The sequence below is a fragment of the Rhinatrema bivittatum genome, chromosome 3 (assembly GCF_901001135.1).
Source record: "Rhinatrema bivittatum chromosome 3, aRhiBiv1.1, whole genome shotgun sequence".
In the NCBI taxonomy this organism is placed as follows: Eukaryota; Metazoa; Chordata; class Amphibia; order Gymnophiona; family Rhinatrematidae; genus Rhinatrema; species Rhinatrema bivittatum.
This window is the reverse complement of record NC_042617.1, coordinates 214,283,587-214,297,419: the sequence shown is the minus strand read 5'-3', so window position 1 is coordinate 214,297,419 and position 13,833 is coordinate 214,283,587. Positions and strand designations below refer to the sequence as shown.

At 51.1% G+C, this 13,833-nt stretch overlaps 1 protein-coding gene across 1 annotated transcript in view; it reads left to right on the top strand.

The window, feature by feature from the left end:
- The window catches only part of GALNT2 (polypeptide N-acetylgalactosaminyltransferase 2), a 463,548-nt gene that overhangs the window by 404,493 nt on the left and 45,222 nt on the right, over positions 1-13,833 (top strand). Inside the window, exon 14 of the mRNA XM_029594179.1 lies at positions 3,313-3,439. Coding sequence (XP_029450039.1) covers positions 3,313-3,439 — 127 coding nt within the window. The remainder of the gene's footprint in view (positions 1-3,312; positions 3,440-13,833) is intronic.

The window sequence follows — 13,833 nt, the reverse complement described above, 5'->3', positions numbered from 1 at the left end:
TCTGACTCTCACACACCCAGGCTCTCTCTCACACCCACATGCTGTCTTGCTCAAGCACAGGCTCTCACTGTCACATGCTCTCTCTCATACAATCATTCATACACAGTCTCTCTCTTGCACATGCTGTCTGACTCTCACACACCCAGGCTCTCTCTCACTCCCAAATGCTGTCTTGCTCAAGCACAGGCTCTCATTGTCACATGCTCTCTCTCATACAATCATTCATACACACAGGCTCTCACTGTCACATGCTGTCTCTCTCACACACACACACAGGCTCTCACATGCTGTCTCTGCAAACATTCAGGTCCTCACTCCCACACACAATCTCTCAACTCACCTCAAACACGCACACAATCGCTCAACTCACCTCATACACGCACGCTACAGGCCCTCAGCCTCTCTCTTACCTCTGGGCCTCCTCTTCACGGGTCGCTGCAGGATGGGCTCTGCAGCGGCCCTGATCTTCTCGGGCCGATCGCGGCGACGGCAGCAGCCCTGATCTTCTCTGGCCGATCCGCGGTGGGGACCCAGCTATCGGGCCGCCTCCTCTTCTCGCCCGCTGCAGCAACGCTGCTGCTCCTCTTCTGCACACGGCTGACGCTCCTTCTCCTTCCTGCCCGTGCGGCTCCGGCAACATTTTTCTTTCGGGGCCGCATGGGCAGGAAGGAGGAGGAGCACCTGCACGTATAGACGTGACCTTTTTCTTCTTCGGGCCGTGGTGATGTGAGCTCCACCATGGCCCTGCCGATCTTCCTGCTGTGTGTCTCCAGCACACAGCACAGCGATATTTCACTGCTCAGCCACCAGTGGGATGAGCTCCACCAGCAGCTACATTGGCTCCCACTTGCTGGTGTGTCACGTGCACCGGGCTTGCGCGACACACCGGCAAACTGCAGGCGACACATTAAAGTGTTGTGACACACACTTTGGAAAGCTCTGCCCTAGAAGGACTAGAAGCACTCCATGAAGTTAGCATGTGGCACATTTAAAACTAATCTGAGAAAGTTCTTTTTCACTCAATGCACAATTAAACTCTGGAATTTGTTTCCAGGGGATGTAGTTAGTGCAGTTAGTGTAGCTAGGTTTAAAAAAAAGATTGGATAAGTTCTTGGAGGAGAAGTCCATTACCTGTTATTAATTAAGTTGACTTAGAAAATAGCCACTGCTATTACTAGCAACAGTAACATGGGATAGACTTAGTTTTTGGGTACTTGCCAGGTTCTTTTGGCCTGGATTGGCCACTGTTGGAGACAGGATGCTGGGCTTGATGGACCCTTGGTCTGATCCAGTATGACATGTTCTTATCAAGGTGTGTGCATGGTCACCCTAGGGGCTGGCAAGATCAAAGCAGTGGCAAGCCCTCCATGCTGTTGACCTCACTAGGTCGTTGAGGAACGCAACCTCTGTGCCAGTATGACCTCAGTGCCATCAAGGTATGGGGCACCTTGAACCACAGATGCCGCTCATTACCGTCTTGACTATGTCAAGCCCCACCGACCATGCTCTGGATTCACCTTTGAGCACCCTTGTCGCCATGGTGGCCGTCCTCTGCCAGGACTGTGAAGCCTCCGCATGACCCTGCAGCCCTCAGGGGCAGGGGTTCTTGGCCTCTTACGGATCGAGCACAGGGGTCATGAGGCACCCTGGTGCGCTGGTGCATTTGTACACAGTGGCCTGGTGCCCTCAGGGTTCCTGGGTGGTGTCCACTATAGAGCACTGGGAAGCGCAGAACTGCCCCTTCAGCCAACAGTCCCAGTGTTGGGGGCTCTGCCAAGATGCGCACACCATCAGTATTAATGAGCGGTAGCGAGGCTTTCATCAGCCGTAATGCTTGCAGCAGACACCACCTAGGACAGCAGAATGTTAGTCCTCATAAAACCCTCCCACCTCCCCTGGAAGTTGGTTTCTCCATGTTTTAGCTATATCATGGACTGAGGGACTCTGCCTAGGGGGCAGGGTGATGGACTACTGCTGCACATGCTCAGTAGAGCATGCTGAAAGTTCTAGAATCTTTGAGATCAAAATTCTGTGCTGGGCTCCATCCGATGATGTCACCCATGTGTGAGGACTATCATCCTGCTATCTTAGGAGAATACCTGTTACAGGTAAGCAACTCTGCTTTCTCTCTATGCAAGCCCTTGGAGAAGCAGTAGAACAAAGAAATGATGGTGACTGAATGTGACAAGAGTATATTTGTGAGTCTGTATGCCACTGAAGACTGTTTCAGAAATGTCTGCTTACCTGAAATATTTTTTTTGATTGTTGGACTTGAGAGCTTTTATTTAGTCTTTCAGAACAAATTTTAAAAAATTAAAATAGTTATATCTTGTGATATCTTTTATTAGTTCAAAAGCATGACGTTTTATGACCACAAAGGTCCCTTCTTCAGCCAGTCTTGAAAAAGAAATATATGCAGTCTCAAAAGGTCTCATCCAGCAACATTTTTATTGAGGATTTAATCAAAGGTATCAGAAGCTAAAAAGATTCTAGTAATCTCTAGGATAGATGTCAAAATCCTTTTTTCTCCAGGACCAAATACAGCTATTAGAATTGTGACATGAAGATTAGTGAAAGTTTTGTTCATATGTGTTTTTCTAGGGAGAACTGGAAGAAATTAATTTCCTTTGCAGCCCTTATTTCTGCAATTACCGTGGTACAAATAGCAGCTTTGGAAGCTTGAATCATAAAGTGAACATTGAATCAGTGCAAATTATTTTAGAGGAGGAGATCATAGTGTACTGTCCTCTGATTTGACATTTCTAACTTACAAATTTTGGAAATACTGAAGCAACACCAAGTCTTTAAATTAAAAGCATTAATGTAGAATGATAACTTGTTCTGCATTACAGTATATACTACAGGTTGCTTAAAAACGCCAGTAACAGCATAAGAAATTGCCATACTGGGTCAGACTGAAGATCCATCAAGCCCATCATCCTATTTCCAACAGTGGCCAATCTAGGCTACAAGTACCTGGCAAGTATCTAAAAACTATCCAGAAGGCTCTTAGGCTTGCAGTTCTGGCCTTTGGCAATACTGAGCTAAACTCATAGGACCAAACTGAGTTGCTTTTAATGTGATGATTAGACATACTTTGATGTTATTGTTGGTAAAACAGTCTACTATGCTATCCTTATTTTGGTACAGATGAGGTTTGCTTTACAAATTAGGAATAAGATATTAAGACATGCGTGAGGACCACAGCAAAACAGTATATCTGAATCAGTGAGCATAATTTTTTAGGGGTGTCAAAAGAAATGGACATCACAAGACTAATCTGCCATTTCCTTTTTTCTTCTTCTTTTCCAGAGTTCCTGATCATCAAGACATAGCTTTTGGAGCCTTAAAGCAGGGTACTAACTGCCTGGACACTTTAGGTCATTTTGCTGACGGAGATGTTGGAGTTTATGAATGTCACAATGGCGGTGGCAACCAGGTAGAGAAAAACCCTTGCCGTCAAATATTGTTCTTAGTGATGTATACATTTATTTTTAGATTTTTCTAGATCATTTTGAGCTTGTAAATCAAAAAGTGGTGCAGTACCACTTCTGTGTTGTGATAATTCTTTCATCAGCAGGGCTAGTGTTTGGAAATATGATGTTACACAAGTTTAATTCTTAGTTCTCTTTTCTGTTTCTTGGGTTAACTGAAAAGAAGCTTTGATGGAAAGAAAGAGTAGTTTGTGATCAACACTTGCAGCCTGTAATTGGGTTAACATTGGTAGAGCACTGAAGAAAGATGTTGTATCTTTCTTGCCTCAAGCTTGAGATGACTGAAGACTGTGCCTCCAGTCTCTGTGGTGCCAAGATTCAGGTGCTCTCAGCCACAAGACAATTGCAGGCCTCGAGACGGTAGCAATGAATTGCCGATGGCCTCTTGCTGCATCCTGGTGGATCACTGCCTTTCTCTCTCTCAGGAAATGGTTGATGAGTCTGATTTGAATTCAGGTCAGTGCCCTATCTCTCCACCCTGGATGAGCCTGATCTCTGAAGCTAAAGAGGGTTGAGCGTCAGCTATGGCTGACTAATTGGTGCTGAGACAATCCAAAGCTTACTCTCTCAAAATTGCCTTTCAAGGATCACTCTGGTTTGGGAGTGAGAAAAAAAAGAGAGAAAAACGAAATGGCCAATAAGTGGGGTGAGTCCCAGGTTCCTCGGTTACCAGAGGATTAAAAGCAGGTGCTGAGCTCGTTCGTGTGGCACTGCCCCCCATAACTCCTCAATGAGTGTGTGCCGACCCACTCCCAGGAACAGGAGGTAGGGGGTCGCCTGTCTCTCCTTTTTATCAGAGGTGGATCAAGATCATGTCAGACCAGTGAGTTCTGGAGGTGATAAGAGATGACTTTTTTCTGGAGTCTAGGTGTTCCTTGGGACTTTTCATGGTATCTCCCTGCAGCTCTCCACAGAAAAGATGGACAGTAGCATGTATGCTGTTAGGACTCAGCTTGTGGGCTGTGATATCAGGGCCCATGTCTCAAGATAATTCAGGCCAATATCCCTTCGCCCAATCCTGGATTTCAAGGGAGTCAACCGGCTTTTGCAAGTGACTCATTCCCACGTAGAAACCTTACCTCGCTGATAATAGCAGTACAGTCGGGGGAGTTTATTAAATTTCAGGGTTGTCAGAGGAGTATCTGCATGATCCCATCAGGCGAAAGCATCAATTGTTTTCTGTGTTTCGCTGTTTTGGGGTGACATTATCACTTTTTGATAATATTCGATACCATGCCCAGAACCTTCTCTAAGGTCATGGTGCTGGTAGCCACAGTGTTGAGAGAGGATGGCATGCTGATCTAATTCCGGCTAATTCCGGCCAAGAGCTATGAAAGAGAATTTTCAGGCCCCATGCAAGGTGATCTTTTTGCAGCAGGAACTAGTTTGGATGGTGAACTTGGCCATTAGCAATCTGCAGCCATCCCAGGCACTAGAGTATCTAGGTGTTCATTTTCAACACAAAGCAAGACAAGTGTCCCTGTCAGGGGTCCACATTCAGAACTGATGGTGCAGATGTGACTTGACAGAAGCAATATGCCTGGCGGTGTGGTCTTATCTACAGGTGCACAGGTTGGCAGCTACTCGAGCGGTGGTTCCATGGGCAAGGGCACATCTGCATCCTCTTTGGCGCACACTGCTTATGCATTGGAGTCCACAGTCTTAGAACTTGATATGATTTCAGATCAACATCCGACTGAAGTGATGGTTGAAAGCGGATCATCTAATGAGGGTGTTCCCCTACGAACACCAGACTGACTACTACGCACAACGAATACAAGCCTTCAGGATTGTGAGGCTTACTGTCAGGAGTTGAAAGCTGAGGGGTACTGCAGTGCAGAGGAGTATCTCCGGAGCATCAATCATCTGGAAGCTCGTGTCGTTTAGTTGGTACTTCTGGTTGGTACTCCTGGTGGTGCCAGATTGGCCTATGAGGCTGTGGTTTGCAGATCTACAAAGGCTTCTGGTGGACTATCCTCTCCAATTACTGGTCCACAGGGATCTGCTATGGCAGAGGCCTATTCTCGAAGATCCAACTTGATTTTTCTCTTACAATGGGCCCTCGAGAAGGCTCGGTTGCTGAAGCGTGGGAGGGCCACTGCTGTTTTTTCCACCTTACTTCGAGCGCAAAAATTATTCACTTCCTTAGCCTGTGTTCACATTTGGCAAATGTTTTAAGCTTGGTGTGAGGAACAAGAGGTTCTTCCTCGTTTGGTTAAAATCCCGCTCAGTTTGGCTTTTTGCAGGATGGGTTGTGGAAGGATTTGGCCCTTAATTCCTTGAAAATACAGCTGGCGGCTGTAGCCTGTTCTGAGGTCACATGAATGCTTGAACCCTTGTCTCCCCATCTGGTTGTGGCACAAACTTGAAAGGGATGAAACATCTTCGTGCCCTCTTGCCAGTTGCCTGTGCCCTTGTGGAGTCTTAATCTGGTTCTGGATTTCTGGCGGGTCCCACCTTTTGACTACTGCGTAGCCTCTTCCTGAGGTTAAACTAGAAGACAGTGTTCTGTGCATAGTTTCCAAACTGCGGGCTTTGTCTTGCCGGGAACCGTATCTGCGAGTGACTCCAGGAGTGGTCCAGATACGAACTAATCTACCCTTTTGGTTATAGGTGGTCTTGGATTTTCACTTGAATCAATTAATGTCCTGCCGTCTCTGGGCAGGGAGAGAAAGATGGATGAATATCGCCTGTTACGGACCTTGGTTGTCAAATGGCATATCATGAGGTATTGGAGGTTCCTAAACCTCTTAGGAAGATGGACCAGCTGTTTATATTCTACGGTGGGAGTAAACAGGGTGGTTCCGTGTTGCAGGCTACAATATCCCATTGAATTAAGAAGGTTATCATGGCTGTGTATGGTGGATACTGAGCAGTTGTGACCTAGTCAGGTTAGTATTCAGTCCACTAGGGCTCAGGCAGTGTAATGGGCGGAGATTAGATGGTTGTCTCCTATCGAGATTTGCCGAGCTGCAATGTTTTTCTTACACAATTTGCAGGCATTATTGCCTGTATGTGCAAGTCCAGGAGGACACATCCTTTGTGCGTGCGGTGTTGATCCGACCGTAGGTAGCCTCCTGCCCTGTTCAGGAGCAGCTTTGGTACATCCCTTTGGTGTGGATTAACCTGTCTGAATGCTAATAAAGAAGAAATTACTATTTACCTGATCATTTCCTTTTCTTTAATGAAGACAGGTTAATCCACCGTCCTGCTCTGAGGGTCCCCTCAGACCCTTCTCCTCCAGAAAAGAGAAGAAAGCTATTTCAGTTACTGACAGAGGAGGATGCCAACCACAAACTGTTTGAGATCCTACAGTTTGTGAAGTCTCCTAAGGAGATTGTATCGGTCTTGGCATCTGTGATCCTTACGGAGCCTCTGCTGAGGGATATGCGAATACCCTCTCACAGTGCCTCCCATTACCAAGAAGGCTAATGGGGGGTCTACCTCGACCAGAAGGCTGCCAGATTCGATAAGCGTCAGCTTTCTCACCAGTCAGTGGTGGTTGAATCTGCTCTCAAGAGAGCCAAGCGTTCTCGGATCCATTCCTCACCGCCCCTGGGGAATGACCAGAGAGTCGATAACAGGGGAGTGCCGCGTTAGCCATGATAACTGAGGACATTTGGATGAATGGCCTTCTCAATTACATGAAACGTTATCTCTTCGAGGTGCAGCATGCCAGTCCAGAGACGAATGGGGAGAGTGGTCTTGGTGACTCACCCTGGGAAAAGATCCCCTGAGATCGAGGAGATCACCAACAGAGTGTTCCGTAGTATCGTGGGCAGGTTCAAATGGTCAATCAGGCTCTTCACAATAAGGTTTCCTCCAGCACCCGAGTCTAGAAAGGCCAGGGTGGAGAACTCTTGCTGACTCGTGAGAAAGGGCCACTGGGAGCACGAGTTGGGGAGCAGGATTCGTGAAGCCTAGAACCACCTCCCCAGTTGGTTCTAGGCCCAGATGTTTCCCAGTTTCTCGGGACATTGGGCCAGGAAGTGCCCCATCCCTGCACAGTACAGGCACAGGCCCATGATTCGGCGATGCTGCCTTTCTTCAGGTGTCAGAGGGCTTCACTCCAGCTGCATAGGTTCTTCCTGCCGTGTTCCAGATGCTAGAGGTGGTGTCATCAATGGCCTAGAAAAAAGACTGTGCCAAAGAGACAGGTCTGTGGGATACCCACAACTCCTGGGCACGTTGCTGGAGACAGCAATCCACCCTGCCAGCTAGGTCGATAAGAGCATCCAGGGATTCCGGGAGTTCCCGGGCCGCCAGCTCATCCTTGATGTGCGAGGACAGACCCTCCAGAAAAATACTTCTCAGGCTGTTTTCCCACCAATTCAGTTCGGTGGCCATGGTACGAAATTCTATAGCATAGTCCGACCCAAGCTACAAACTCCAGACTCAGACAGCAGATCTGCCTCTAAAATACCCAGCATAGCTTTCTTGAAAAGCATGGCTCATACAACCACGATGTGCCAAATTAATTTAAATTCCTTACCTACAAGGGCAAATTCTATTTCAGGATGATGCACTCCACTAAGCCTGTGTCAGACAGGGCTTTTGAGACAAAAGAACTAGTTAATCCAGTCCCTGGGATCCAGCTGCAATCAACTGCTAGCAGCAAGCCTTTAATATGGTCAGCTCAGACTCCTAGAGGGGTAACGTGTACTTTCCCCACACCTGTCTTTAATGGATCTCTCTTGATTGAACAAGGCTCAGAAGCTAATTCCAATCCAGTTACACAGTGTTACGGCTATGGCTGCTGTGCAACCGCCTCACCACCAGGGGTCCCTCTAGTGCTGGCTCTCCTGACAGGCCCAGTCCATCTCCCTTCTCCTCTCTATGTTCTGGGCTGTCCCTTATAACCCTGCCTGACAGTTCCCTCAGTGCTTCGGCATCGAGCTCGCCTGGGCTCCCTGCTCTAGCCTTTCTTGCTTGCTGTGCATTTGGTCCCTGGACCTTCTCTTGCCTTGCGCGGCCTTCGGGCCTTATTCCTTGCCTTGCCTTGCCTTGCGCGGCCTTCGGGCCTTATTCCTTGCCTTGCCTTGCCTTGCGCGGCCTTCGGGCCTTATTCCTTGCCTTGCCTTGCGTGGCCTTCAGGCCTTATTCCTTGCCTTGCCTTGCGTTGCCTTGCGTGGCCTTCGGGCCTTATTCCTTGCCTTGCCTTGCGTGGCCTACAGGCCTTCTGTGTGTGTGTGGCCTACGGGCCTTCTGACCTGCCTTGTCCTGCTTACGGTGTGTGGCCTACGGGCCTTCTGTGTGTGTGTGTGGCCTACGGGCCTTCTCTGCCTTGCCCTGCTTACGGTGTGTGGCCTACGGGCCTTCTGTGTGTGTGTGGCCTACGGGCCTTCTGACCTGCCTTGCCCTGCTTACGGTGTGTGGCCTACGGGCCTTCTGTGTGTGTGTGGCCTACGGGCCTTCTCTGCCTTGCCTTGCTTACTGTGTGTGGCCTACGGGCCTTCTGTGTGTGTGTGGCCTACGGGCCTTCTGACCTGCCTTGCCCTGACCCAGCCTGAACCCAGACACTGCTACTTGCCGCCTGCCCTGACCCAGCCTAGACCCAGACACTGCTACTTGCCGCCTGCCCTGACCCAGCCTGAACCCAGACACTGCTACTTGCCGCCTGCCCTGACCCAGCCTGAACCCAGACACTGCTACTTGCTGCCTGCCCTGACCCAGCCTGGAACCAGACACTGTTTCTAGCTTCCTGTCTCTCTCCACCTGGAGCCACCCTGCTGGGTGGTGTTCACGACTCCTGACCGGAGCCCAAGCGTAACAGTATGCCGAAGCCACCAATTTTCCAGGGGAAGAGATAGGTCTGTGTGCTAAACCGGTGAGTCAACTTTTTCACTATTACAAGATGCCGCCTCCTTCAAAGTTTTATACCTGCAATTCCTGTCAGACCTTGAATTACCCAAGCTATCAGAACTGCCTAGCCTGTCAACTTGCTGGTCAGGAACACTGAACATGCAGTAACTGCAATAAGAGAAATGTCTCTGTCTACCAAGAGTGTTTAAACTGTTCTACTCCAAAGCCAGGATGGTGGAAATGTTCATGTATTCCCAGCCTATTACCACCAGGCAAACCGTGCCCCTGTTGTTCAGCTACAGGACCAGCTGCTTCATTAGGGAGAACAGTCAGCTCTACTACCGTGCGTTCAGCTTCTGGCCCAGTTAACAACATTATTTCATGTAACAGTTTATGGATTAAGCATTCTAGCACTTCATCTCTGGACACTTTGGAAAAAACTTGCTCTGAAAATCTCAGAACTCACTGGGTTAAGAAGCCTTCGATAACTTCCACGCTAGAGCACCAGAAACAGAAGCAGAGGGAAGTAATTAACTCTAGCAGGGCTCTGCTTCCCACAGCTGCCAAGTGGACACTAACGAGCACCTTCCCTAGACGTCCTAGAACTGCCTGTGCCTTCTCTAAACTGCTCCTCCAGAAACAAAATAAGGAGCCTCAGAGTTTGGCTCGAGGTATCAAGCCCACAGCAGTGCAATCTGTGTCTTCCATGTGCACTGCTTTTAACCTTGCTGCTCTGCCATCTGAGCCTGCTGCATCACCCCAAGAGGGGTCCGAGCCTGCTGCATCGCCCCAAGAGGGGTCCGAGCCTGCTGCATCGCCCCGAGGAGGGTCCGAGCCTGCTGCATCGCCCCAAGAGGGGTCCAAGCCTGCTGTTTCACCCCGAGGAGGATCCAAGCCTGCTGCTTCACCCCGAGAGGGGGCTGAGCCTGCTGCATCGCCCCGAGAGGGGTCCGAGCCTGCTGTTTCACCCCGAGGAGGATCCAAGCCTGCTGCATCGCCCCGAGAGGGGTCCGAGCCTGCTGCATCGCCCCGAGAGGGGTCCGAGCCTGCTGCATCGCCCCGAGAGGGGTCCGAGTCCACTGCATCACCTCGAGAGGGGTCCGAGCCTGATGCACTACTCCGAGAAGAGCCTGAGTCTGCTGTATCGCCCCCGGAGGGGTCCGAACCGGTTCTGCTGCTGTCCCCGGATGGGTCCAAACCGGTCCTACTAACAGACTTTTTGACTCAGCCATCTGAGTCTACTGAACCGGTCCTGCTGCCGCCCCCGGAGGGGCTCGAACCGGTCCTGCTGTCATCCCCGGAGGGGTCCGAACCGGTCCTACTGACAGACTTTCTGACTCAGCCATCTGAGCCTGCTGAACCGGTCCTGCTACCGTCCCCGGAGGGGTCCGAACCGGTCCTGCTGCAGTCCCCGGAGGGGTCCAAACCGGTCCTACTGACAGACTTTCTGACTCAACCATCTGAGTCTACTGAACCGGTCCTGCTGCCGCCCCCGGAGGGGCTCGAACTGGTCCTGCTGTCGTCCCCGGAGGGATCCGAACCGGTCCTACTGACAGACTTTCTGACTCAGCCATCTGAGTCTACTGAACTGGTCCTGCTGCCGCCCCCGGAGGGGTCCGAACCGGTCCTGCTGCAGTCCCCGGAGGGGTCCGAACCGGGCCTGCCAACAGACTTTGTTACTCAACCATCTGAGCCTGCTGTACCGATCCAGTTGCCGACCCTGGAGGGGTCCGTACTGGTCCTGCTGTCGCCGACCCTGGAGGGGTCTGTGCTGGTCCTAATGCCGACCCTGGAGGGGTCCAGACCAGTCCTGCTGTCGTCTCAGGAGGGATTACGGACTATTCTGCTACCCCAGGAGGGGTCTAACTCTGCCGCCTTGTCCCAGGAGGGGTTATGGACTGCCTTGCTGCCTCGGGAAGGAGTTGAACCTGCCGCATCGCCCCAGGAGGGGTTTGACTTCATTATTGAGTACCCCGTGCTAAGATGGTACCCAGGAGGAGGGGGAGGCCTTGAGGAGGGGGTACTGTTACGGCTATGGCTGCTGTGCAACCGCCTCACCACCAGGGGTCCCTCTAGTGCTGGCTCTCCTGACAGGCCCAGTCCATCTCCCTTCTCCTCTCTATGTTCTGGGCTGTCCCTTATAACCCTGCCTGACAGTTCCCTCAGTGCTTCGGCATCGAGCTCGCCTGGGCTCCCTGCTCTAGCCTTCCTTGCTTGCTGTGCATTTGGTCCCTGGACCTTCCCTTGCCTTGCGCGGCCTTCGGGCCTTATTCCTTGCCTTGCCTTGCCTTGCCTTGCGCGGCCTTCGGGCCTTATTCCTTGCCTTGCCTTGCGCGGCCTTCGGGCCTTATTCCTTGCCTTGCCTTGCGTGGCCTTCGGGCCTTATTCCTTGCCTTGCCTTGCGTGGCCTACAGGCCTTCTGTGTGTGTGTGGCCTACGGGCCTTCTGACCTGCCTTGTCCTGCTTACGGTGTGTGGCCTACGGGCCTTCTGTGTGTGTGTGTTGCCTACGGGCCTTCTCTGCCTTGCCCTGCTTACGGTGTGTGGCCTACGGGCCTTCTGTGTGTGTGTGGCCTACGGGCCTTCTGACCTGCCTTGCCCTGCTTACGGTGTGTGGCCTACGGGCCTTCTGTGTGTGTGTGGCCTACGGGCCTTCTCTGCCTTGCCTTGCTTACTGTGTGTGGCCTACGGGCCTTCTGTGTGTGTGTGGCCTACGGGCCTTCTGACCTGCCTTGCCCTGACCCAGCCTGAACCCAGACACTGCTACTTGCCGCCTGCCCTGACCCAGCCTAGACCCAGACACTGCTACTTGCCGCCTGCCCTGACCCAGCCTGCACCCAGACACTGCTACTTGCCGCCTGCCCTGACCCAGCCTGAACCCAGACACTGCTACTTGCTGCCTACCCTGACCCAGCCTGGAACCAGACACTGTTTCTAGCTTCCTGTCTCTCTCCACCTGGAGCCACCCTGCTGGGTGGTGTTCACGACTCCTGACCGGAGCCCAAGCGTAACACACAGTCCATTAAAGGTTGCTGTTTCCACAGCATTTGCAATTCTGTCTCCAGTGAAGCCCAGTGCCTCTGTTTGTCCATTAAGCGATGTTAAAACGTCTTTGTTGCTCTTTAATCATGCTATGTTGTCTTTCCAGCCTGAGGGAACAGTGTCAACAGTAACCTCATTCCAAGTTATGCTGGTCTCTGCTGCAACTCTGTTCCGGAGGAAGCCTGGTCCTGCAACTCCACTCTGGGAGGAGTCCGCTCCTCCTGATCTGCTCTAGGAGTCTGTACCATCCGTTCAGCTCCAGGAGGAGCCCGCTTATATAGCTCCACTCCATGAGGAGCCTGTTCCAGCAACCGAGCACCAGAGAGACACTGTTCCAGTAGCCCAGTACCAGATAAACGCTATTCCAGCAGCTCAGTGCTAGAGAAGTGCTGTTTCGGCAGCCAAGTGCCAGAGAGAAATAGTTTCAACAGCCCCATGCCAGAGAAATGCTGTTCCAGCAGCACCATACCCAAGAGATGCTGGACCAGCCACCCAGCATCCAAAAGACGCTGGACCAACCACATAGCACCCAAGAGACTTGGTAAAACTTGTCTGTGCGAGGAAGATTCCTGTTTGGTACTTCAGCTCTGGAGAGATTCTGACCCAGCACTCTGGCATCAGAGACACCCTGAACCAGAAGCCTCTCTAAGACTGGGCTGTTGGTTCAGCAGCCCAGACTCTAAGAGATGCCAGTACAGCCACCCAGCAACAGAAAGATACTGTTGCGATGGCCGGCCGCAGAACCTCGTGGCAAGTCGCACTCGGCCCCCAAGTCGGTCCGGGCCTCCTTGCGGCTTCCCCGAGCTGCCGCCATCTCTTCCTTCTGGTGCAGCGAGGAGCCGACCCTGCCGCCGCCATGCTTCCTGCCTCTGCTGCTGTTAGGCGCACACACGCGGCTCTTGGCCAGATTTAAAGGGGCCACAGAAGGAAAGCTTCCCACAGCCCTGTATATTGACCTCGGCCCTAAGCACTACATAAGGCAGCCCCTGCTGCCCAATCCTTGCCTCAGCAACAGGTCGAGCTCTTCAGAGTGGCGAGTTGCGCTTCATGGTGAACAGGCTTCCTGATAATTAAGACAATGCTGCTTGAATGTTCTTTGCTTTTGGACTTGGCTGTAGAATCTTTAACCCTAATTATCAGTACCAAAGACCGTAAAAGTCGGGACCCAGCATTAGCTGTCTTCAGAATCCATTACTCTTTTTTCTCTGCCCTGCCATCAAAGCAGAGAGTCATAGAAACATAGAAATGATGGCAGAAAAGGACCAATAGTTCATCCAATCTGCCCAGCAAGTTTCCCATGGTAGTATCTACTGCGTTATGCACAGGGCCAGTACAAGGGTATTAGGCACTCTAGGCAAACCTTACAGTCTGGCGCCCCCCTCCCCATACACAATTTTAAATTATGCATTTATAACATATTTTACATGAAAAATGACATTCTGAGGTAAAATTAATATACAAGTTGTTGTGATAATTTCATGCACTGTTGTGATGCC